This window comes from Lepisosteus oculatus, chromosome 9 (genome assembly GCF_040954835.1).
Source record: "Lepisosteus oculatus isolate fLepOcu1 chromosome 9, fLepOcu1.hap2, whole genome shotgun sequence".
Classification (NCBI taxonomy): Eukaryota; Metazoa; Chordata; class Actinopteri; order Semionotiformes; family Lepisosteidae; genus Lepisosteus; species Lepisosteus oculatus.
The window spans coordinates 39,231,157-39,258,706 of NC_090704.1; the positions used below are offsets into that span (position 1 = coordinate 39,231,157).

At 36.3% G+C, this 27,550-nt stretch overlaps 1 protein-coding gene across 14 annotated transcripts in view; it reads left to right on the forward strand.

Moving 5' to 3' along the window:
• rbfox3a (RNA binding fox-1 homolog 3a) overlaps positions 1 to 27,550 on the forward strand; it is a 513,805-nt gene that overhangs the window by 357,898 nt on the left and 128,357 nt on the right. Inside the window, exon 1 of one of the 14 annotated variants that reach the window (XM_006635130.3) lies at positions 21,211 to 21,557. The exons of the other annotated variants lie outside the window; for them this stretch is intronic. Within the exon in view, the coding sequence (XP_006635193.2) occupies positions 21,432 to 21,557 (126 nt within the window). The 5' untranslated portion in view covers positions 21,211 to 21,431. Of the gene's footprint in view, positions 1 to 21,210; positions 21,558 to 27,550 lie in introns of those variants that run through there. 14 annotated transcript variants of the gene reach the window in all.

Genomic DNA, 27,550 nt, shown 5'->3' on the forward strand with positions numbered 1-27,550 from the left:
GAGATTGTTGAAGGAAAGCAAATATTTTGCATTGAAACCTTAATATTAAAATGATTTTTCTGACTTAATTTAACCATGAGGAGTAATAAAAGAGACAGTGTCCTATTAGCATCTGTTGGTGCATAATATTTTATTCTCATGTCAGGTATCTGTATTTTAAATGAAGGAATGAAAATGTATCCATAAGACCTACATGGATTTGTTATGGAATTATAATATAAATTGAATTCCACAGATATCTGTTGTATGCCTGTTAAGAAAAACACAACAAGGTGCACATCTTGTGATATTGCTTTAAATGATGCAGTAATAGTACCTCTATTACTCTTTCTACTTGCTTTGACTTTTGTGATAAAGTTTTCAAGTTTAATTTTTTATATTAATTACATAAAGAGTTTGATCATCTACGTAATCAGATGATCTGATCATCTTGTAATGTTTTTGATAAAATGGGACCTGACTTGTTTATACTTTTTTGGACATCCTGTCATCTTACAAAAATAAATGTAGAATACTGACATTCTACTGTGAAGTCTTCTGAGAATCTTCAGCCTACAAACGGTGTTGGAAAACTATCTGGTGGTGCTCCTCCCTTTGAACTACAATGATGTCCCTGTATTTTGATCACTGTTGTAGTAGGTGCTGTCCTGAAACACCAAACTGAAGTCCTAAAAACTTGATCATTAAAGATCCCATGTCATCTAATGTTTTCATAAGAGCTGAATTGAAAATCCCAGTATCCTGAGTAAATTTCCACTTGCTTGTAAAATCTGGCTTCCCTGTATTTGATCCTTAGTCCAATTGATCATTGTCATTTTAGAAGTCATTTGTCACTTCTTTACTTCACCCATTTTTTACGTCTTGTTTACTTCACCCATGTACTGTAGGTCCTACACTTCAGTCGTTAACAAACTGGGTCACCTCTTATGTGAAGCGTTTTGAGATCCTTTGGATGAAAAGCATTATACTGTATAATGATGGTGATAATGATGTTGGGCTCTGTGCCACAGTGGTTAGCATTGCTCCCTTGCAGTGCTATAACCCTGGGTTCAATTCTGGATCTGGCATGGCATCAACCAGGAGTTTATCTCCCTGTGGTCATTTGTTTGTTTTTTTAGTTGCTCCGGTTTAGAACCATAGTCCATAGACATGCCATTGTTAAAAGACATTCATAGACTTTAAATTTAGTCCTAGTCTGAGTATATGTATGTTTGTGTATGTGTCTGCCCTGTGATGGACCTGCGTCCCAGGGAGTTCTTAACCTTGTGCCCCTTGATAGCCAGGATAGTCTCCAGATCCTTTGCAACCCTGAATTGAATCAAGTGATCTAAAGTTGAATGTTATGTATAATAATAATAATAATAATAATAATAATAATAATAATAATAATAATAATAATAATAATAATAATAATAACTATTATTATTATTATTATTATTATTATTATTATTATTATTATTAGTATTATTATTATTGATATTGTTGTTGATATTGTTGCTGATATTGTTGTTGTTGTTATTATTATTAAATATCTAGCTCATACTTGTCTGCAGATTTTAATCCATGAAGTCAGGAGTCTCTTTTAGCAAAACAAGCAAAAACCTTATGCAAGTATCTAATTGTTTGATGTGAAAGGGAAACTGAGGCTGCAAGCTTTACATTTGTATTTTCAGTGGAGTACTGGTCACAGTAAAAGAGAATACAATGCAACTGTCGGTAAAAGGAAACAAAAATAAACAACAGAAAAGCAGCAATCAATTTACAGTGTGCAGCAACTGTTAGAAATTAGCCTGTAGTTATTCTGACTGTTTAAACATTAATACTGTTTCCCTGCTCTTCCAGAGTTGGTTGTTAGTAGGAAAGCATGTGTTTGGTATCTGGGAGAACTGTAGGATTATGGGTACTGAATTCAGTAAAGGCAGCTAGTTACAAATTTTCAAAGCAAAATTACATGCTGCTAATTTCAGCTCTCCCTCAGTCTTTAGATATCCAGTTCATTAATATTTAAACCAGCACCTTCAGCAAACTCAGAAAAACTCGGAAAGGGGATTGTGTTCTCAGGGATCCCTTAATCCCCAGAATTAGCAGTTTAATAGCAAGAAGCCATTTGTAGATTAGAGAGATCAGGCTCCCGGGACCTGCTTTTATACTCACTACTTAAATACTTAGAATTCTAATGCTGCAGCAAGACCCCTTTTAAAATTGCTCTAGCCTTCTTTTCCTAACCCTTTCTATCTCAAAGACATATTCTTCTGATCTGTACCATGGACTACCTTTTATAACAACTGCACAACAAGCACTGCAGAACTGATGACCCTGGATGTGAGTCTGTTTGTGTGTATGTAGCAGCATATGGATGAATGGACATGTATCGGTGTTAAAACACTAATTAAATTTGTGTCGTATATTTTGATCTTTGTTCTTCATAGTTTGGTGACTTCTTCATAATTTCAAACGTAGAGCAATTTCAAACGCAAACTTTTAACGTTTTGTGTCAGTTTTACAGAATACGATTTCTAGAGGTTTGGGAAATTTTGGTTGAGAATACCCATTCTGGACTGCAGGTACGGTATATGATCGTTAACGAAGAATTCTAAAAAATAAAATACATTATTATGTAAAAGACTTATACAGTAGTTAGATTAGATCTCATTGCTAGTTGTTACTGTAATTACCTGTTTTTTTACCAATCAACGAGCAGTCATTTACTTTATGGTAGATGTGTAGAGCTAATCAATACAACCACAAAACATTCATTATGGTGGGGAAAAAATATTACACTTTTGAAAATTCAGGACTGTGTATTTAGTGTATTTAAAATAACGCCAGTATTTACATTGCAGGATGATTCAGGATGAATCAGGAAACAATGGTCTGTGTGTCAGTTTTCCATGAGTTTGCATCAATCTGTCTCTTCCTGCCGCAGTGTTTTTCTGGACTGTTTTAGCAGGTAGTGGATGGTACAGGATATTATAAGTAGGTGCTCGTGTGAATTAGCATGCATGAGCTGCCTTTTCCTTGAGTTGATGAGGTAGTCTTTTACCTGCTGACTTCAGAAAGACAGAATCCACCAGCCTACATACTGTACCAGCCATTGATCAAACCCTTTCCACAGAAGTATCGCTAGCACTTTTTATTAAAATGAAACATTGCCACGGACAACTCCTCTCAGCTTTACATGGAGCAGATAAGCTTGAGATGTGAAACGACTGCATGTTTTAATAATCTTGCTTGCAGAGGTAATTAACTCTGCCACCGTTAACAGATATAATCTCTGTTTTCGTATTTCAAACTTCTTGCATATCATTGTGTGATTGTTCTGCCTGGTTATCTTTTCTTGTTTCTGGTTAGATAATTGGGAAGTACTCCAACACATAGAAGAAAATGAGGCTGGTGTAAAACTAAGCTGTTTGTGAGAAAGTGCAGCAGGGAGCCTCTTTGGGGATGCTCATTGGGGAAAACCCTGCACAAGCCTACCTCCTCTTCTCCAATCCCACCCAGACAGATGCTTTCAGAAATGTTATTTCTCCTGAAAAATGAATGTTATATATATATTACAGATGACATATAAAATATACTGTATACTGTATATGTTAAATATAAATATCAGCAGGAAAAGCATCAAAGAGTCTTAGATAACCATAAGGTTGTGAAGTAAGTAAGAAAAAGTGGAAAGGGGGATACAAAGTCATTTGCCTATTAAAAACACAGGTGATGTTGGGGTGCAGTTTGCACATTCCACTTCACACCTATTAGAGCCCAGGGCATGTGTGTGCACTAAACCACTTCAAGATGAAATACCTTGTATTCCTGCCCCTTTCCAGAGCCAGTGGAAAACGGGAAATACGGTCTTATGAGGCTTTTATTAACCAAGAGGCAGCTTCCCTAACTAGGTCCCCAGCACCTCCTCAGGCTGTGTCCAGCAGACACATCAATAAGTTATAAAGTTACATGCAGGGTCTTTCTCTCTTGTAATCTTTTTTGCTCATGCCCAACAGTTATAATAGAATTACCTGAGTTTCACAGCCTTACTCAGCCCTCTTGCAGGACTTCCAGGCATAGCACCCTGTATCTAACATTTCTAGCATACAGGTGCTCTATCACTGCAGCCAAAGCCAGCTGACCTCCATACTGTAGCTGAAAGGCTTGGGCGAAGGATAGAGTGTGTAGGAACTGTTTTGTCCTTTTTTTTCGTTTCTTAGGACTGACTGTACTCTGAACTGAATGCATCTCTTAATCTCTGAATATAATGCATCTATTTTTGTAGCTTTAAATGCTGGTTAGGTAAAGGCAGCGTGCTTGCATAGGTTCTCTGTACAATCTTGAAATTAACTAGTTCCATCTGATTGTTGCTGCACCATATATGAAACACATATAATCTGTTTCAGTTGTGCATGTGAGAATTCCTTATTGAGTACCAAGCAGATTTTTTGTGTATAGAGTTTACCCAATAGTGCACCTTATCTTTCTTTGCCTTCTCTGTGTGTTTCTATCCCGAGGTACTGATGACCCTTTAAAAAAAAAGGTTTTAAAAATACTTTTGAACTGTACAATTATGGCGCAGGAACAGTCAGATGGAACTTACTGTGTTGCATCTTATAGAAGGCAGTGAAGAGATTAGCTCAGCCCTGGTAGAGTGTTTTTGAACAATAATATACAATAAGAGAAATACTGTACCTTCGGTCCATTTTTTTATTGTCAAATTGTTTCTTAGGCTTCATAAAAGGGAGGTCTTACTGAAATGCCCATTCATTTTACAGTCTATTTAATTACATTTAATTACAGTATGTTGTGAAAAAAAAACAATATTCTGTTTAGAATTCTTCAAAGGATGTGAAATAATTGATTATTTATCTTGGCCTAGATTTGTGTTAACACTACTTTTTAAGTTACTTTTCTGAGGTGGATTTCTTCCCAGACATTATTCAGTACAGTAGTAATGCTGACATGTGCACATCACAGTAACATATGTCTGTCTGAAAAGAACAGCTTTGTGATCAATGGGCTGTTTTGACTGCAGTCGCTTTCTGCCTACACAGTTGGTGGTGCCTTTTAACATACAGTACATCGTACATGACGTCTTTCAGATGGCTCATACCGTCCTCGAACTTGTTTTTTTAATGGATGAAATAACGCTTTCAATCTAATATTGCCAGTGTTACTTAAAATGCTCAATACAAGGTTCAGGCAGGGACAATGTCTTCGTGTAGTTTACATACTGTACAAACATCACAGTTTCACAGTTAAGTAGTTATACTGTATATAGTTCCTTCTAAGAGGAGGGGGACACATAAACTGAACAAAAGGGGGAAATACAATATTGGGGAAAGTACCTTACCGGAACTACTGTAATTCTATAAACAAAATAAAAAGTGAACATGTAGTACAGTTTAGACATTATAGATTTATAGACTTTGTATAAATACGTAGTAAAAGCAGTATTATATTGACATGCTACAATGCCACTGGTCATCAGGCAATCTATTTGAAAATGATACACTGCTTCAGGGCCTATATACTGTAAGTCTAGGCAGTAATACAGGTTTGTACAGTTTACGGTACACTGTACACTTTGAAATATGTAGTGAGAGCTACTGTATGGCTCCTGGAAAAATCTCACATGAAAAGAGCTCAGAAATCAAAAGCAAAGTAGTTTCTGCTACTGAACGCTACTTCTATCCACAGCCCAATGTCACATTCCTCCCAGAGAAAAGTCTTTTTTGAGGCATTTGTAAAAACAGTTGCTGTACTGTATATATACATATACTGTATGTGAATCCCTCGGTGGTTTGGTTACTCCTTCAGGGGGCTTTGACTGGCTGTTTCTTTTTCACCCTGAAAATAAAGAACATCCTGAAACTCACATCGATGTGGGAAGTTGGGGGCCATCGTGTTTGAGGCTTGACACAGCCCCACTTGTCCATGCTACTTCATAACCCACTCAAGTGAACCTGGTACCCGCCTCGCGGGCTCCAGGCTCAAGTCTCAGCCAGCTGCTCTTCGCTATTTAACAACTGTAGTAACACACTGCAGCGGCAGCACATTAAGAAGCATTGCCAGTGGGCATTTCTGTTTTGTATAACACCAGCTTCCCAGCCATCACAGATACATAAGCCATTTCCATATGCACCTGTTCCGCGACTGACTGTTTATTTGTATATTTAATTTAAAGAGGCTGATGCACAATATCCTTCTTGACCAAGAAATGCCAGCCCTCATTCTCATATTATTCTGCACTGTTTCTTTGTCCAGGTAAACCTCATAAATTGATCAGCGGAGATGAGATATCTATTTTAAAATTTAACTATTTTTTTTGTTCCATTCTGTAAGTTTGGTAGGTCCTATGTTGTTTATGTATTGTTTTTTTTGTTTGTTTAGCCAGCTGGATACACCCTTTCAAATTTCACCTGTTCAGAGAAAACTGTAGGTGGGCAAAATGGATCGATAACCACCTTCTAATCTCCTAACCTAGACATATTCTGCATTCACCCTGTACGCCTAACCTGCAGATGCTGCCAAAAAGCTGAACTGATTAAAACAGAGGTCAGCTGAGGTCACAGCTACTGACCTCACAGGGCGCCTCAGTTGGGGTTACTGTGTCAAGGTGAGGCAAGTTAGTCAGGGGTTCTTTTTAATCTATAGATCCAGACCTATCCAGCAGTCAGTGCTAGTTGCCTGACATATTACTTTGAACTGATCTTAAGATTGTAACTTTGAAGCTGGAAATAAATTGTTCATTCCGTAATAACAGTTTAATACTGGTCTTTCTCAAATTTGCCTTTGTTGGCTTTGTTTTAGTAATTTAATTCAAATGCAATTACTTTATGTGTACTCAGACTGCACTGTGGCTTGTGCGAATCTTTAAACACAAGTTAGTGCTTTGGATATATATGTTGCTCACAAACAGCTGTTCAACTCAAGCTGCTGCAACATCTTTTTTTTTTCACTTTTCCTATTTCCCACCTGATTCACGCCTCCTGAAATGGGAAACGGCGACTGTCTCCCCCTTGCGAAATGCTTTTTTCAAGACATATGTTTGGAAAGATCGAAAAAAAAAACAGGTGGAGTTATGTGGCGAATATGCCTGAGGTGGCACTGTGAGCTAAGTCGAATCATCCAGTGGAGTGAGAATAAATCAGTGGTGGCTTCTGACAGAAAATTTACGAGTCACGCTTGATAGATAATATATGATGCCCAGATTGTGTCCTGCCACTTCCAAGCTTTTCTCTCCAGTATTGCACTGCCCCCCAACCTTTTTTTTACCTTGAAACAGAATACAGTCACTCCATTTCCTTTCGTATTACTAAGTTTTCAAAGAGAAAAATGAAGTTTGTGAGAATGGTGTAGTGTCAGGTAGGCAAAGGTGCCTTTTCTGTTTATAAAAGTGTTACTCATAAAGCTCTGTTTTGGTTCCACCTAGAAAGTCATTGCTTTTTACCACTAACCATGCATGTGCTTAGACAACATGAAAAGTTCATATTTACCGAATTGAAGTCTCCCAGCTGGCTCAGCTAACATTCAGAGTTTATATTAGGCCTTACAGATTTCTGATACAAACAATCAGGAGTTGGAGAACATTTCTGTTGATCGTAGTATCCACAGCTTGGTTACTGTGGACCCACATAATGGAAAATAATAAATGGCCTATCAGTACATGTTTCAGAGAATGTATCTATTGTCTTTATCTCTCCCGGGTATGAACAAGGGCTTTGGCAATGAGCCCTGTTGACTAAGAATAAATGTAAATTCTGAAAAACGTAGTTAAAAAAACAGTTGGTACATGTGTGTTTCCGAAACTTTCTAAAAAGGCCATTGATGAACTGGGGAAAGCTTTCTGAACCTCCAAATGAACAGATACCAGGTAGTATTTGAAAAAAATTTCACCAATTTTCTCCCCTGGTTTTACTTTTAACAAACAGTATATTACAATTGGTATAATGCAATGACCGATGATGAAAGTGCAACACGCAAGTTTTTATGATCTGAGTTTGATCTGATCTCTGATTAAAATAGGAGGAGGGGTTGACAATGAAAGTAACATCTAGAAAGGGACTCTCTAGACTACCAGCCATGACAGGGCTGTATTGTCCAGACAGTTTTATCTTAAGAACTCAAAATTGATTCTAAACATGATTTTTTATTACTTATTGGTTTGAGAGCCTAAGGAAATCACAAATGTTGCTAGATATGTGAAAAGCTTTGCACTTTAATGAATAAAATTATATTTGCAGCTCAATGTTTCATGAAAAGGTGCTTTGCACAGTTTTTCTAGATGCTTCCAGTGCTTTTCTCCAAACTAGTTTCACTGCTTTCTCACACTGTACATTCCAGAAAAAACAGTGAGAAATGTATCTGCAGTATGGAAAAAGGCAGTGCTCTGTGTAGTTTAATGGATGTTTCTAGCTGCAGCAAACTCAGGTTGAGTTAGTAGTTAGTAGATGAATAGAGATAAAATTGCTATGAGGCTTGGTGGTTAAACCAAACCCTTTTTACTAGCTACCAAAACATTTTCTTAATTCTAAAATAGGAAGGACAAAGCAAAGAGACAAGAACATTTAAGAAATAAAATGTTATTAAATATGCATGCAAAAGTGGCAAAAAATGTGGATTGAAGAAATCATTGTTTCTGCTTCTTAAGGTTCTGTGTTCTTTACTGCAATTTACATAAATCTATCTTACTGACTTTCCAAAGCAATTAAATATAGAGGTACACTTACATTTGATCCTTTGTGCATTTGGGTAGAGAAATAAATCTGATTGCAGATCTCTTCATGAAGCTTTGTCACAAATGTTTATGGACAAGCGCATACTGTTGATTGCAAAATGCCTTGACTAGCTTTTAAAAAGAGATTTTGTATCTGATTCCTTGCCTTCTTACGATTGCCTTAGTTGCAATCATTTTCATTTCTTACCATTACGTTTCAGTTCAAGAAATACAGCAAGTGCTCCATTTATGGAGATCAAACATAAAACACTTTGGGACTGTACGCTTGACATTACAGATGGACTCTTATCTTGCAGCTATATAAGGTGATGCATGCTGCTTACAACTGAGCTGCTGAGCTTTAGAGCCTTTGCTCTATTCCTGTGGGACTCAACTGGCCTCCCAGAATGGTCTTTGTCTTTACTTCTGTCCCCCAAACTGCAAGCTGGGGTCCATGTGCTGGATGAAATACTACAGTGTCAGGGCCTCTATTATGTGCCAGCGCTGCACTCTGCTACAGTGCTCTCCTGCCTAAAGCCAGAGAGATGAAAAGACAGCCTTATGGAGATTCCCTTTGGCATGCCACACAAATCACCACACAGCAAGGGACTGAGTGAACTTTTCAGCAGGACTCGATATATATATATACAGTACATATAATGTATATCTGCTTTCTGTCTGACATAAAAGCATTTGTTAATCATTTTTTTTATTAAAATCCACCCATCTCCCATGGGGTAAGAGTATCACTGTGATTAAACCCATGACCTTAATCAGAATACTGCAGAATAAAGCTCTGCTTTCTCCCCTTTAAGGAATGCTGGCGTTTTAGTCTGAGGAAATGGCATTAATAACAAAGTTCTTAACGGAGAAGTTAAATATTTTGATGTTAATAACTCATTGATTTAGTTATCTAGTGCTTCTTAAAAATATTCAATGAATCAGTTTCTCCTGTGTATTTCGGCAGTGCGAAACACCCCTTAACACTTTTAACAGAACATCCTAAACTAAAGTGATCATCATGGGGGGATTTTGGATTTCCAGATATGCTCTATTTTGTAGTCATCTTTACTTAATTAATGTTGTATTGAATGACTACATGGCCTGAAATAACACCCCTGACAGGACTTATTATGACATGGGTCTAGCATTATCTCAGGAATACAGCGGAATATTTTAATAATTAAGAAAAATGTGCCATGGGAATTGAATAGAGTTTTCGGATTGGCAGTGTGGAGCAGCTGACTATCAAAGGCCAATCCAAGAGAAGAATGGAATTACTCTGACATTTTTCATAAAGTACTGTGTGTTTCCTAGTTCACAATAAAATAAAATTCTTTGAAAATCATCAATAATATAAAATGCTTTGATAAATTGATTTTGCAAATAAACTTGACAACACTTAACATCAACAACTGAATCGCACATAACTTCAAAGAAATTGTTTCATTTCTTCACTTTGAATTGTTTTACTGAAGCTCTAGTCTACAGCATAAGTTTTGGGTCATCAAAATGGCAACACTGGAGCGCAAACAAGAAAAAAAAAGCTACTTCAGCACAATTTCAAAATCATAACAATAAAAATCATATTCGCATGAAAAAAACGTAGTAATGGGAATATTCAAATGTTCAGCAGTCAGCAGGCAATTCATTTTCCAGAATATGATGTCACAACAGTAATATGCTGCATGAAAAGTTAATTTAGAATGAAATGCAACTTTAGGTTTTTCCCTGGACGATCCTCGGTTATTAACATACTATTAGACATGCTTTAAACCTGAGATAGTAACAAATTACTGTGAAAGAATCCATTGAACACTATACAAAAAAACACTGCTAGGTATGCATTAATCATGAAATCCTAATTAGTTTGTAACATTTAAATCCACCATTTATGCACCAATCTAATAATCCTGAACACAACGAAGGTGCCGACACAATGGTATGCTAATTAGTTTGCAATTATATTTTTAATTATTTCCTAATAAACTCATTTTACTTGAGTCATGATGTGTTATTCTCTCTGCTAATAAAACCATGCCCAGTATGGGGTCCGAATCTCAAAGCTAATTTACTCTTGTTTAATAAAAAGAGAAAAATACTTTGTCATGCAAGAAGTTCTTAAAGTATGCAAAACACTGAGTAATCTTTGCTTTAGATATAATTCACTATGTTACTGTACAATCTATTTATGCTATACAGCTAGGGCCATTTTGTTGTTTTAATGACAAATTCTCCGGTATGTTACAGTTTAGTCGAGAACAGGAGCTTCCATTGAGCTCTTGCACTACAGATGGAACCATAAAGAAAACAATTTCGCGATACAGCCATACATCGGTGTGTCAAAACCTCCCCTCTTCCAATGACAACAGAGCAGTTGACTCGGCACAGAACAGAAACACTGTTGCAGGAGGGAGGGGAGGTGCAGTTGTGCTAAAATTGTGCTCACCAGAATCTGAAATGATGAGTGAAAATCACTTCTGGTCCTCTAAGCTTTTCTGTACTTTTGTACTAAATGTGTAAATAGTTCTCCTTTGGTGATTTTCGCAGTTATTAATAAACGGAAAGAATACTGCAAAATGCTTTAGAACCTTTTAAAAACAGGAGTGAAATATCTTTTTTAACTGTAGTCATTTAGATACAAGTAATACTTTGCTTTAATTTTGAATTTACCTGACAAATATAGTATTATTTTTCACCTTGCCCACTAAACTCCTGGGGTTAAAATTCTTGCTACTGTACATTTTTTTCATCAGCAGACCACCATGCTGAAGATCATATTCTTGCCATCTTGGTAAGGCTGTGCCTGCTCTTTCCATTAATCTCTGCCTATGATCAGAACTTCCATCATGCAACCACATGCCCCTGTGCTTTTGACCATTTTTACAATTTTTAGTTTCTCAGAGGCCAATTTCTCTGGGGTGTGGACCATCAGGGAGACTTAGATGCACACCTCATTTCTCCAGGGGGTATCAGTTCTGCAGTGGTAGTGCAACAGACCCTTCTGTTAAGCTCAAGTCATATTTGTTTTGTTTAAAATGTTGAATTTTAAAATAAAATGTAAAACAGTATCAAAACCATCAAGTTAATTGTTACTTGTATGAAATTACCCACAGTAGTTGTTAAGGTTCTGTATTTTCCATCTCCTTTCACTGGACATGGTAGTGACACGGAAATAAACACAGTGTTCAGTGTTCCAGCCGATGTGTAGAACAGTACAGTATGTGTTAAGTGTTAAGCAAGCACCATTTAAAGAAAAGCAACACTGTGAAATAAAACAAATCAGGCGTTTTCTACATGAAGATCAACCATAGGAAACATGCAATAAAGTGAACCTGTGATTAGATAGTACAAGAGAGGTTTTGCTGAAATATCATCCCCTCTTGATTCCCTAGTGTTTAAGAGTGTAACGATAGCAACTCAATTGATGTAACCATGCAATGAAGGCAGGCAATTTGGACTTCAACCAAACCAACTGGGAATATCAAGTCTCACCCAGTAAGTGAGCTTGAGCACTTTATAGATCATAACAGATCATCAGGGGGATTAAAAAAGACAAACATGAAATGGAGTGGATAACAGGCAGATGACTAAAACTACACCTGTGCTTTGCTCTGGGTCCTAGAAGATACATTCTTTATAATCTCGGTGTTACTTTTAATTTCTTTCCCAATCCACTTTCTTTTACACACTTCATGAGTTGTTACCCACTTTATATACCTTTTCCAGCAAAAACTGTTGTTCAAAGATCTCATTCAAAAACCTTCTTGTAAAGATTTACAAGATTTACCTTCTGCAGCTCTGACAGAGATGCCAAATCACTTTTTCCCTATTCTGACTTAAGATACTGTACATTTAATCCATTTGAACAAGTTTGCTAACACTTTCTTGGATGAATGAGTTTTTAAACTTAGATGAGGAAGTACTTGACAAACAAAGCTTAAACAGCATTTATTACAGTTATTAAATAAGTGAATTAACCTTGTTTCAGGCTGTCATTAGTTATAGCTACAGCTCTATATAACTGGAATAGTTAGAACTACAAATAATGCCTAATGTAGAAAGAAGAACTGATTCACAGAGTTCACACACTGCAAACCAGCAACAGATATGACACGATATACTGTACAATTGAAATAGAAATTTAAAAAAGAAGTCTACACCATTCATGCAAAATCTAGTCCAACAATAAAGAACAAGATAAGCAAATGTTCTGAATGTTGGAGTTCAAAGGGGAAAATAAATTCCAAATGGAACTGAAAAGAAGAAGGCCTTAACTTAGTCTCTTGCTATCTTTCCACCTTGCAAAGGACAAGAACCTTTTGAGATGGAGGCAGTAGAATTCCTAATGTTGCCGAATTTCCTGTCAAGTTTCAGCCCCCTTTGATACGGGCGTTCCTGATTTCATATGCGGCTCTAACAACTGGGACATTGCTTTTGAAAGTGACTTTCCTGTAGACGCCAGTGTCTTTTGCATAAGGCTGCTATGTACTGTATGGCCACATCCGTCAGGCATTTGTACCTTTTATACTCTCCCGTATTTTAAATGCAATTCCCCCTTTCCTACCTCCCTTTCTTTCAAATCCTGGTTTTTGCATTGTGTCAATAAACAAGAAAGTATCTGCCATGAGAATAAGAAAAAAGAAATATTTCAATAAGTTCAAACCCCCTTTGAAGTTAGACCACGGCAGCTTTGAAGTTTCAATGTCATAGGGCTTTTAAGTTCTCATAAGGCAGGGGTAAAATTAAAAACTTCCCACTGAACTTTTTAAACAATGTTACATAAAGATCAATACAGAAATAATCTATAAAAAATACAAAGCCATATTTACATTAGATTTTATGAAGATCAAATACTTAGAACCTTGGGGATATTGAAGTTTAATTTTCACATGGTTAGGCTATCAAGCAGCCTAAAATAAAACTTTCTAATTTCGATAGTCTTTATAAGAAACCTGCTGATGAATTTTATCTAGACTAAAGTACATTTACTCCTAGTGAACAGGAGGTTGGTGTTTGAAAAATTCAATTTCAAAATTAAAAAAATTGCAAATGTGTATTATGTCTTCCTGGTGCTGATAAAAAGCACAATTCAGAAAAAACATTTTCTGATGGCAGCATGTTAATTTTTTTTTCCAAGTCATTTTGATATATTTATACGTTAATCTTTATGTTTTTAAGACATTACTGTAAAACTATTCTGTGTATCTCTTTGACTCAGACCTATTTATTGTTAATACAAGCCAACAAAAATTAATAAATTAATTTAGAAAAAATTGGATATGGCTGCTATCCTTATGAAATTGCTAAAGACTGTGAACATCTGGAAAAAGTAACTTCAAACTTGGAGCTTTTCATGTCTGATTTTATAAAAATTGTGCAATGCAGTGAGCACTAATAAAGTGAATTGAGAATGTCAATAAAATGTACTGTTGAAATGTGCCCCCGGCATTTTAAACTCACATTTCCAAGTGAAAAATTAATATGGAAGAGGTGAATTTATCACCTCTCGGTATAAAAGACAAAATGAACTGGTTTGCTCAGACTTTTTATAGGTGTAAGAAACCCAGTGGGTTCATAGCTCGATGGCAAAAACACAGACTTGTCAAGTCCTGGAATCCACCTTCTGATTAATATTTTGTCATTGATCTAACATGATTTCTTTCTGCAAGGCCGACGCAGCCTTTGTTCTGTCTTGTGTGCCGTGTGTGCGCCCAGATGCCCAGGCTTGAGCTCTGCCATGAGCTCTCGTCTTGCGTTACCCCTGGTGGCTGGTGCTATCCGTGCTGGCTGACCCCTGACTAAACCTCTCTCACCCTCCACTGACCCGTTCAGGGGAAGAGAGAGACAAAGGTCACAGGGGGTCAGCGGCAGGTTGGCCACATTTTTATTGCATTCCAGTGCCCTTGCAAGCTTCAATTTTCTGCTCCCCAGCTCTCGTTATTTTTTTGAGCGGCGCTGGTTGAGAGCTTTCAAGGTGCCTCATTGGCAGAAGTAATCCGACCCTTCTACAGACAGCAAAGCCCTCACACAGCACCCTGCTCACCCTCTTGTCTCCTACCACTGCAGGATTATCACACAGTATAAACCAGCCCCGCAGAGGAGGTAACCTTTAGCCTGAGATTGCTGGAAAAAGAAGAGGTAGAAAAATCAAAATATTCACATTCACTGCTGTCTTTTTGTCCTTCACATTTATTTGCTGAGAGGATATTGTTTCAGTGTGGTCAGGGCGAAATTATTTAGTTGTTCTACAGCTGTCCGAGGAGTGGAGCAGGGATTCCAGTTCAGCCCTGAGTGCTTAGTACTATATATGTAGTAGTAGACGTGAAATTTGGCAGCCTACATAATATATGTGTAAATTCAGCATTTTATTTAAATAGTTTACTATTCTGTGTTTATTTGCTCCTGATGCCTCTTTTAGGTTTATGAATATTCCTTCATCTAGCAAATGGCAATTAATATCTTCTAGAAAATCAGCTAAAGTATTGTAAATGCCTGGATTTCAGATCTCTGGCACTCTTCTGTAAATTAGTAAATTTACCAAAACATCTTAAATGCTATTTTGTGCAATGAATCAGCACTCACTAAACATGAAAGAAGCATCACTGACAAATATAGTAAGTGTACATTAACAAGAAATATCCATTTTATTGAATGAAGTATTGAATAACCTTTTTTCAGGTACAGGTTGCAAATAGACTATCTATTTCTACAGCTGTATGCTGAGTCTTCATGTAGGTAGATATACTACACTACATAGGTCAACTGAGGCTATAAGCAGACTATTTTTTTAACTAATTTGGTCAATTTATTTTGGTCATTTTGAGTGTAACAATTTAGTTTCAGCCTCATCTGCAGTATTATTGACTCTTACATTGTTTTTATTAGGGAATTAAATCCTTTGTTCACAAGTTGTTTGAAAATGTTACAGAGCTCTTAACATTGATTATATTTCAGAATTTATTTTATAATTTGAAATAGTTCTGCTAGCAGTTAATGATGCATATTACCTTTATTAATCTGAGAAATCAACCAGCAGTCTCCAAGGTTTCTGCAGTGCTTAGAGACACAGCCAGCAATCACAAAACAATGGGATGCTAGCTTGAATCCTTCAAACACAATAAAAAAAGCAGTTGGTTTTGAAGAATAGAGGCTTTTAGAGCAGAAGTCATCACTACAAGTCGAAGAAATTTAACATTTTTAGTAAAAATCTTCACGGTGAACCAATATTTGGAGAGAAAATATGGGAGAAAAGAGTCCCATTTTCATCAGAAGCTATTTACCAGCTCACACAGCTTTTGAACGCTGTTGGAGAGTGCTTGGAATTCCTTGTATAGTTAAGCTTGCTGTAGAAAAGCAGTGTTCCTTTGCCATTCATACACCTCATAACTCATTTTTAATTACTAGCTATTAACAGTCTGGTGTCAGGGCCGTGGGTTGGCCAAGTCACTGTAGAGCCTCTTCTGTTCTTTTGACAGTAAACAATAGCCAACTGGTAAATGGCACTAGCCTGGCATGAAAACAGCTCAGATCATATTGTTGCTTCAGTGTAGATTTAATTGCACAACGTCCATTATAACATCAACATTATTATTACTCTCAGAATCACAGCTGATTCAAAAATCGGCAACAGCTACATTAACAAGAACCTAGGCAAGAGACAATATCTTTTTTTTTCTTAAACATCAGCGTGGACCACATTATTCTTTTTTAATTTAAGATTGTATATAGCCTTACTTTAAATCTAATGGCCCATGCCATCTCCAACCCATTTCTGCAGACAATGTGAAAATCGAAATTAAGATCTTTAACTGTTTTTAAATCCCACCTGACTTGGGCATGTTTTGTCTAAAGCTCATCTGTACCACAGATGCTGACCTTATTAGGCCATTGGTACAGTTCCTTAACAAAATGTTAAAAGACATGTCAATATTTCGGAGAACAAAACAAATCCAGTAAGTGGAAATTATAGAATACAAAAGTAACTGACATCCAATTACAAATAGTAAAATCTTTGAGGCAGCCAGTGAAGGTACTTGCAGATTGAGCCATATTGTCCAGCTCTCACTGATTAAGCCAATAGTTATGTGTGACTGGGACTTGTTGAAGGGCGGTGCGCAATGGACTGAGCTATTATGTAGGTGGGTAAAAGTTTGGCTCCTCCTGCTAATCCTGTAGAAGTTATCGTTTCCTTTGTTTCCTTTCCTGGTTTACAGTGGTAGTGAAATAAATTGATAAATATTCTGATTTTGGCTGGCATAAAATAGACAAGTAAGTGGTAATTCCAAATCTAAAACAGACAAAAGCTTTAGTAGGTGGTTGTTCAGAAATTCATTTATGTATTCTGTTGCCCAGAAAGGTATAGAGTTCAGATTTAACGGATGAAATTGTAGCTACTGTATATTACACTAAATCATTCTATGTCTTTGCCACTTGGAGATCTTTAAGATGGTGTTATAATGCAGTTATTGCAAGTGCTCTGGAGATAGTGATTAGGTTTATTAAAAGAATACAGTGCATCTAACACTGCTGTTTCTTAAGGTCAAATTTAAAATGGGTGCATCGTTTTCTACTATCCGAATATGTTAAGCAATGTGGTATTCAGTATGTGCTGCTGCAGTGCAAAGATTTACGGTGTATTTGGTGCATCTGTTTTATTGCAGAAAAAAAATATCTTGTGTAAAATTAGGAAGGTATTTGTACAAACCATTAACTGACAGCCACTTTGCATTATTACAAACTGTAATTGAATTGTCAGAAGTAAAATATTAATATAAAGCATATACTGTATAACTGCAGTTGTTTACTTTACTTACTAAACCACAGTGGCATATATAAAGTTATTTAAGACTTGCGGGCCATAAATGGTTTTCTAAAGCTACCCGCTGTTAAACTTTATTGTTGCTTACTTTTCTTCTTTTAGACTGAAGGATTTTTAAATGATCAATTTGAATGAATGAAGGCTTTAGATTATACCCTAGTTTCTGTTTATTAAAAAGAGCATTATCTATGATTTTAAGATATTTTAATTGATTGTATTGACATACATTTGAACCAGGTAGGACACCTGTCATACCTTTTGTCTAAACAAATCATGGTGTTTAAAGACTGCATTTCTTTCCAAATCTCATACTTCACTACAGAGATCACTAGATGTACTGTACTTCAAATTCAATGACAACTTTTTATGTAAACCTAAACAGAAAAGAAAACTATAGAACCTGCATATTTTTAATACCCAAATTTCTGATGATGGATAGATGGATATTACAGGGAATTTAAAGGTTAAATCATTCCTTTAGCAAGCTGTTTCTTTGTGGCATACTAAGTCTGTTATTATACCATGGCTTTCAGAATTCAAAAGTGGATGCTATACTGTTTGGAGTCATCTGTCACCATGATCTCTTGGAGTGAGGTAATATTTACACATCGTGTAGTAAGAGATTTGAAGCCTTGCTTTCAGAAGGATTGACACGCTTGACTGCATCAAAAAATAAATAAGAGTGGTGAGGCACCGAAACGAAATCATAACTTGTAAACCAAAGTAGAATTTGCGAATAATAATAGCAATGACTGGTACAGAAAGCCGTGGTAAAACATGGTAGGATAGATTGATTGTTCAACATCATGAGAAGAGGGGCTGTTTTTAAAACCGGCAGAGAAATAGATTGCCGGTCTGAAGGGTCTGCCAGCAGCAGCGTATGGCTGTTTTTCAGTCCCTACTGAAAATAATTCAAAGCTCAGATTCAAGTGGAAAAGCCTTGTGGAGGTACCAGACACACTCGCTCTCTTACACATTTTCATACCGATGATGTTTATTCAATTCTGTTTTGTTAACCCCCTGACATTCTTTAAATCAGAGCTTTCACCCCTGTAAAATTCAGATTACATCAAAGCATAATTAAAATCCAAATGTGTCTCTGTTTCCACTACAACACTTATCACTTAGATTAATTTGCATTTTGATTTTTTCAGCTGTTTGCCTATCTTAGCCAAATTGTCAGGCATGCCATCTTCTCCAGTTGTTTCTTGTCTCTCCTTCAAAGCACATAGTCCTGTGAGGAGAAAACAAATGCACGTAGATAAAATGAAAGTAAACATACATGATGGTAAATCCATTTGTCATACATACAGTCCTAAAGATTGTTCTAGAGTAAAAAATAACTCCCTTACCTCAGAGAAGAGACGTCTGCTGATGTGAACTAATCTTTTGTTACCAAATGGACTTGTGAAACAAGCAAATGAAAGTGCTCTTAGTTGCTTCCATAGGCTTCACCACACTTTAAGCATGATTTAACTGCATTTTACTGACTTTTAACTATGTTATTGCTCAGTAAATTTTAATAAGGTAGGTGACCAGGAAAGCGGTCTACACACTGGAGTTCTATAGCTACAGTGAGCATAGGAAAACTGGACGGAGTGCTGAATTTCAGGTCTTTTTTAAGACGTAGTTTAAGGGTATTTTTACAGGTGAATGGAGAATAAGACTGCCCATGTTTTGGGAAGAGCAGTCACTCCTTTTGCAATGCTAGTGATTAAATCTTAAAGATATTGCGTGTTAATTGTGTAAATATGTTTGCTTTTACATTCGTCATTATAGAGAATTCATGGCCCTTAAAGTCTCACTTCTGTATCATTGATGCAAGCTGGATCTCTTAGAAGTTAAATGTACTCTTGTCCTTACTGTGCACAAATTAATTACCCTACACATTTATGTTTTAATTATGAAGTTATTATCAGATGGTGTCTTTGACAAATCGTAATTGGGAGCAAATACAAATACTTGAGGATGAATAGACTCTATCCCTTAGAGTCAGAACAAATATTTTGCTCACTGTTTGCAAATATTGAAAAATTTGTGGGGGGTGAAAACAAATGCAAATTCACATACAATTGTAACTCAGAATGTGATAAAACTCCATTTGATATGTTTAAAAAAGTAATTATTTGAAGTAAAACAATATTTTTTCCTATATATATTTTTTTTTTATATTCAGATCTATCCAGGGTGATTGGACTTGCAAATTCGGTAACGAAGAAGCATATAATATTAACAGTATATATCTTTTTTAGTGAAAAATCCAACAGTGTCCCACAGTAAAATAAAATAAAAATTATGATTAGTTTAATTGACCAATATCAAAAGAAGTGCCTTTCCCGTGAATTGCTTGATGTTTCTACAGAGTTACACATTACTCTGTAACGTATACATACATTAAGGGGCTTGTTGTCAATCTTGAAAGGTTTTTTGGGGGAGGACATTTGAAATTTGAGAGGTAATGAACAAAATTAATCTATTTTTGAACATTTTATTTTTACATTCATGTGATTTGATGAGTTGTATGCAAACAGACAAAATAAAAAAGCAACTGTAATTTAAAAAATGGAAACAAATGAATTCAAAAAGGGTGACTGGTCCTACAGAGGAAGGATTGGGGAGTATCTGACAGCACCTGCATTAGTGTCCTTCTCTGATGCTCTGCTTGCAGGCTATTTAATAAACATTAGAAGGTGGGGAGACAGAGAAGGGGGCCAGCAGGTGTTTCACATATCTACAGTACAGGCACATCTGGTGTCTTTGGATCTAAAGGGTAAACCTGCAGAGCACACATTGAGATGAACTGCAACTGAAGCTCATTTCTATTCAACATTTTTAATTTGTGCTTGTAAACTGAATTGTAGCTTTCTCACACCTTAGCAGGAACTGAGTTAAAAGAATAAGGAATTTAGCAATTTGCACAGAAACACAGTAGTTACAGAGCTTTCATCCATAAAATATCTGCTTTTTATCAGAAATCTATCATGTCCTGAAGATCTGTTTTAATACTACCAGTGAGAAGGTTAACATTCATTTTTTTCCTCTGAACCAAACAGAAAAATAAGAAGTGAGGAAAAATGTACTCAAGCTGTGAATGAGCAATATAATTTATTTTAATTGTTCCAAATGCATGATACTGTTTGTTTGTTGTTCTAATTCAGTATTCAGTTCTGCCAGTGGTAGTTTGATATAAAAATGCTGTCGCATGTTAGAAACACATCAACTATGCAGAATAATTTAGAAAATATGAAAAAGATATGCTGATTGTTAAATGCTGCAGGCTTTTTGCATGATATAGGATTTTATGAATGCATTTATATCCATATTGATGTATTTATGTAGTGTGGTTCCCTGAAAATAGAAATGTGATCAACAGAGGACACAGAAATTGCCGAGGAGTCTCAAATTAAAAACAGCACAATGGAGATCGTGTTGTCCCATAATGGGTTAATGCTGAGGATCAGCTGTTGTAATGTCATTAGACATTCTCTTCATTTTATACAGTGGGCTGTTTGATGTTTGAATACCCGAGAGACTTCACAACCACCCCCACTCCCTCTAACACCCCCCCCCTCCCTCCCCGCCTCACCGCTACCCCTCCCAATTTACTGAGAACCTCCCCCTCTGCCTTTACATGCTTATATTGGCTTATATTGCTACTAAAGTAAATAGTAGAGCATTGATTATAGAGGCAGTGTGAGAGTCCAGGCACATGCATGCCTACTGTGTTTGTGTGTCCCTGTTTCTTCGAGTTAAGGAAAGGCACATAAAGAAATCATTCAGTACAAAGAAGGTAAATTAGGAAGAAAAGCGCAGGAAAAGAAAAGGGCAGAGGAGAAGAAAGAGAGAGAGCCTGAGAGAGAGAGAGAGAGAGGCAGTGTGAGAGAGAGACAAGGATCTCCCTGCTTGATGCGCAAAACATCCCGCTACCACATGCTGTGCTCCATGGCCAACTCGGGCTGTCTGCTGCTCTCCGGTTCTGGGATGTTACCTCATTCCCTCCAGTGTCCCCCGGCATTCCTCTATCTTCCTGAGGTAAGACCTGCTCCCCTCCTTTCATCCTCTTCTCTTTCTGGTGTTCCCCTCCTGGCACGTGCCTGCTTTGTGTTCTTGTCGCCTTCCCCCCCCCCCCACCCACCACTCCTCACAGCTTGGGATCATCTGCCTTCCTTTCATTCTTTTCCTCCTTTTATCCCGAAGTTTTGTTGTGTTTTTTTTGATGCATCAGTGCAGGGCAGCTGAACTGAACGAGTGAATGAGCGATACGGAGAGCGAGTTGATTGTTTTGTTCTTTTTACTGCCTTTATTTGTCCCTTCTTCTTCTTCTTTCCCCTCATCTCAAATCTTCAGAGAAGCATTGTCACTTTTCAAGTTAGCTATTAAACTGCCGCTTTTGTTGTGAGCTGATGTAGATGTAGCAAGTTGGAATTAGGTTACAGCATCGGGTTTACTTTGGAACTGCTGTGAATTGACAGTAAGGAATAGGGTGGTTTCTAAACTTTAGTCAGTTTTTATAGTTGCACAATCATAATGAGGCCCCTTCATAGTAATACAATATATATAAGTATTTATTTTTTGTAAAGTAACTCATAAACTGTGAATGCAAGCACTCCTAAATTTACATTGTAAAAATTGCCCTTTTTAAAGTCAGGATTATGACAGTTAACGTAAACCTTTGAATTAACACTGTTTTTATTTACGTGGGAATACATATGTTGTACAGTATAAGAGATTTCATCTCACAAAATAGACTTCCTAAAGCCTGACTTTTTCTTGTATGACCACTAAGGCACCGGAACAGATTTTTCATAAAAAGCTGGAAAAAGACAATGACCATAAATTGGCAGATTTCATTTTCTCTTCGTTTTGGGGGGACAGTTGTTTGGTGTGTGTGTGTGATTGTTTTAGTACCAACAACATGTGCAGCAGCAGACTGTTGGTTTCCCTTCAGTTTGTTATTGCAGCAGTATAAAAATAATAAGGCTGTTGAGACCTAACCTGCCGCATCCTCCCTCCAAATCACTCTCACAGATCACCTTTATGGCTCCTGCATACTGCCTACTGCCTTTCCAAATCTGCTCCTCTGCCCAAAACATTACTACACAGCAGCTGTCAGCTGGTAAAAGACCGGTATTCTGTGGCCAATTTCCTTGTGTTGTGGGCACTGTGTGTAATATCGTATGTGTGTGAGTATAAGTGGATGCACTTTATTGGAAGAAGATGTGTTTGTATGAATAGAGTAAGCTGAATGCAGTTTCTGGACTGTGCATGCATATAGGATTTTGTGGGCTTGTTAATTTCATCCAAAATAAATCTGATAAGTTGCGAAACATACAGGAGGCGAAATAAGAGTAGTTTAAGTAGCAAGGAGGCAATAAAGTTCTATGCTTTTGGTTTTATTTCTAAGACTTGTCTGATCTTGGAAAAAAAAGCTTGGTACTTTTTTTATACAAATATGAACTAATACCAAGGACTGTATCCATTCACATGCACAAGTGCACATCTTAATAGATATTTACAGTCAAGAAATATGGTACAAAAAATGTTACCAGGATTATTAGTGTCAACAGTTAATAAAAGGCGAACAATTAATCAAACAGGATTCAATATTTGTGTCTCTCATTGATTTTTAAATGCTATTTATAGGTTGTAATTATGGAGAAGTTTGATTCAAAAATAGATTCAACAAAATAAGATATATCTGGAATTTTTATTTTATTTTTTTAAAACACATTTCCCTGACCAAGGTACCTGATTCTACCTACAGAACAAATCCAATAGAGCCGGGTTTTGTAAAATTACCCTCTGAGATAGTTCAGACAGGAGATGAACTTTTTTTTTTCCATTCCGCCCTCCTTTTGACCCATTCTTTGTTGTACTGCAGCAGTTTGATTCAGGCTCGCGGGTCACTGCATTTTCCTTCAGCTCTCTTTTTACACATCTTGCTGAAAAGGCGCTGTGTGTAGCGCAACAAAGAGAAAGTGAAATCTCACAGACAGAATGGCTGTTAGAACTTTGAGAATACCCCAGAATGTTTAGTGTTGGTGTGCTGTAGGATTAAAAATGAACTTCAAAAATTAAACAGAAAATAGCAGGAAAGATTATTGATTTATGTCGCTCTTGTCAGTCCCGTTTTCCTATATGACATTTTCCACTGAGAATCGGCACAAAGGATAGTACTGAATAAATAAAAAAAATGCATAGTCTTTCTTAGCATCTCTGAATGTGAGCCTTATCTGTGAAAAACCAGAACTTCATTTTTGTAAAACTATGAGCGATTGTCAACTTCTCAGTCTTAATTTGTTAGAGGAGTAAAAGGGGTTGACGAACAGTTCAAATGTTTTCACAGACCCACTCAACTCTCTAGTAGAGTGATCCCAAAATGTATACTGCATACAACAACCACAAGTTTTAAGCACTTTACTGACATTTTGTACATATATTTCATTTCCAATAAGAAGGGTTGCATTATGGCAACTGGATAATTGTTGTCTCCTAATGTTTGTTTTTTTTCTCATTTTATTTTGTTGGTACAGTAACAATAAGAGATTCATGTTTATTCTAATTAATGATTTGCTCCAAAAAGAAGAAAACTGCTGCTGTTAAACAGAGGCAGAGTGATGTTTTAAGACAAATGCCTCAGTAAGGCGGTTTAAATTGTTGAAATCTATCTGTGCTTCTCACAAGTAATTACATTGAATTACTGTTTTAAATGAAGTGTTTCCTATTTTTTTTTACATTCTACCTCGGGAAGAGAAGTTGGAAAAAATATCCAATTTATTAGTCACAAATTGAAAATCAGGACTTCGGGAATCTAGTCCTTCTGCGGCCTGCTTTCTCTAGCACTTCAGCTGCATTCTTGTGTGCCTCTTTGGATAATTGATTACCAGGCGCGTTGTGTGCTTTTTGCTGCTGTTCAGAAGCTGCTGTTAAGTCTTATTTCTTACTGAGCAAACAGCAGTTTCTTTTTCCATTTGATTTGTTCAGTCTGCTGCTTGGCAGTGAGACCAGCAACAGTGAATATGTAGTGTATGTACAAAGTGAAGGAATGTTAAGATTTGCAGTAAGCCTTACCGATGTCTGAGAGCTATGCACGCACGCGTGTGTGAGTGTGTCACACAGCGCAGCACCTAGGCTCTTATACAAATGAGATGTTGCTTTTAAAAGTGCTCCAGCTCAATATTTTAAGCATGCAAAAAAGGAAAAGAAATGCTTGCAAATAGCACTGCAATAACTGCTGCTTTACTCTTGCAGGAACATACCGTATGCTTGTAATAAGTTTTTGTTTTTCTTAAAGCAGAGCGATATTTTTCATTGTTATTCTCTGTGTATTTCTTTTACTCTGATAGTATAATCTTTCTTTTTCACCGCTGCTGGTTTTCAACTCTTTAAGTCAATACTATGCAGTAAATCTGCTTGTGTAAGCAACTCACAACGTCTCACGGGAGTGGAAATCTTTACTCATATACAATATCGTTAAACAATAAATAGTATTGTATAGTTTTCCATAAATTACTAGCATTGCAACAGATGTGCGATCTCTGTAGTATTTTTATAGCTAACAGTTGTAGTGTCTGTGTGATCTGTATATATATAGATTTAAATTTCAGCATTAACTCTGGAATCCCCTTAGTTGGGGCCTAACCTGATGCATGTAACATTGTCAGAGTTTTATACCACAGAACAGCGATCTATTTAAGCCACTGTAACTAATACCTTCACTGATTCATCTTAACAATGTGTGAGAGAGAAGGTAAGATGGATGCTGGATAGAATCCACATTGGCTTATTTCTTTACTTACAGCTTGATCCTGCACATAATGAATGGCATCAATCACCAATTGGAGGCTAAAGGGTTAAAATTCCCAGGGGACCAGTGAATGCTAACTATGCAGTGACAGTTATCCTTTTTTGGATAATTTGCTATTGACAGCTACGAACAGAAACAGTATTTGTAAGTCTTGCCTAATGTCTTATATTCTTATGGCGGCATCATTAGCAATGTATGCTTACATAAGCCTAGAAGGGGATTTTTTTTTATTTGAGATTTCATTTAAAGAGGAGATTTCATTTAAGAGGAATGCCCTGTACCACTGCTGTAGGAGTAAATGAGACACTTTAAAAGCGTTAGAAGAATTTCTTAAGCCTTTTGACCTGCTGGAAAAGGTTAACCGACCATATGTCTCTTAGAAAAGGCACCTTTTTATATTAGACTCCAAGACAGATTCCTGGTAAACAGATTTTCCGTTTTTACCTGCAGCTTCTGTGTTGTAGAATTTAAAAGTAAAACTTGTAATAGAAATCCAGAGAACCTGTTGTACAGTATGTTGCTGTTTTAACTATAATAATTATAGTTAAATCATATATGATTCATTCTCAGGAATTATGCTACTCTTTCCTAACTTATCCATTATCAGGTAGTTTAGCTGTTAATTACAAAAAGTTTTTTTTTGTATGGCTTACATATACCTTAGTAATAAAGATTAAAGCATGAAGTACAGTATAAACTGAAAAAATAAAATACTTAGCAAAAACCTATACAATATATTATTTAGGCTAGTTCATTTCTGTTATCAGTCAATATTTTTGTTATTTACACTACTATAAGTAGCATTGTAGCACCACGAAAGCAATTTTTAAAGATAGTTTTAAACTATACTATATGTAACAGAAGAATAAATTGCAGCTGTTCCCTTTCAGAGTTTTTGTCTTGAGGAAAATCATCACAACAAAGTTAATCATTTTGTAGTTCAATATTCTAGCATTTTTTCCAGTTGATCAGTTCAATAGTGTTAGAATCCTCTCAAACGGTATCGGTTGTTTGCATTCTAATTCAGAAAGGTAGCAGTTTTTCATGTGGCAACCAGTTTTATTATATGGCAATAAATAAACTACAATTTCCATTTTCATCAAATTATTTCTTCAAGTTGTAAAAATCTTTTTCATTATTCTGTTATGGCACTGTTGAAGTTGAAGTATTTTATATCCTATTTCAAAAACAAACATATCTAGGTTTTCCTTATCTTGCAACCCTTATCAATTTTTCATTTATTTCAATGTAATTAAACCATGAATTTTGTATATTTTACATTTTTCATGCATAAAACCTACAGGAATATTTTTAGATAATGTGTTAAACAATCACGTTTGCATATTTCATATGCAGTATATTTCTTAATGCCACTTATTTTATTACGTGCAATTTTGATTTGTTACCTCTTGAGTTAGCCACTCTCTCACACAGTTCTTTCCTGTCTTACTACTGTTTTTTTCTAGTACCAGCGCTATTAAACTTGGTCGCAAATAGACAGTTTCTCCTTGGATTTGAGGTTTGTTCATAAACCATAGCTTTATTCATGTCAAATTGATTCATTTAACAATAAACTTCACAGCAAGCCTTGTGCATTTGACAGTGGGTTTTTACAATCAAAGACTGAGAATGCAGGAGACTTCATTTTACCAACTCCCTCTGAAAACATGCAAAATCAGTATTGCTCATGATTGTTGGATCATTTAACAGGGTTCTATTTGTCATAGTGTTAGTTGCCCATATGAAAAATCAATACATCTAGGGTATACACAATCTGTTTCAAGGAAAAACATCTACATACTGTATGTCCTGACAGATGTGTCTTGCACAATGCAAATATTTTCTGAACATATGCAACATGGAAAGGTGTACTTCTATTTGAAGAATAACTTAATATGCCATGTATCTTGAACAACATGCTGTGTACATTAGTCTTACTGAATGCTATCACTTCAGTTCTGTTCAGTTTCTGTGCTAATGTTAGCTCTGTTTTCCTTTTCACATTTTTAGGGCCATTCAGTATTTTGACACATGGTATTCTCGTCACTACAAATTGCTGAGAACGATCCACAAGCAACAAAACCCAATTTTATTTGAGGTCAGCTTTAGAACATGAAAATGGAGGGAGGATGTTTTTGTCAGGATTAGCATTTTATTAGGAAGGTTAGAAATTAAACCTTGATTCACAATGGCTTTGCTTTATTTTTTAAATCATTTT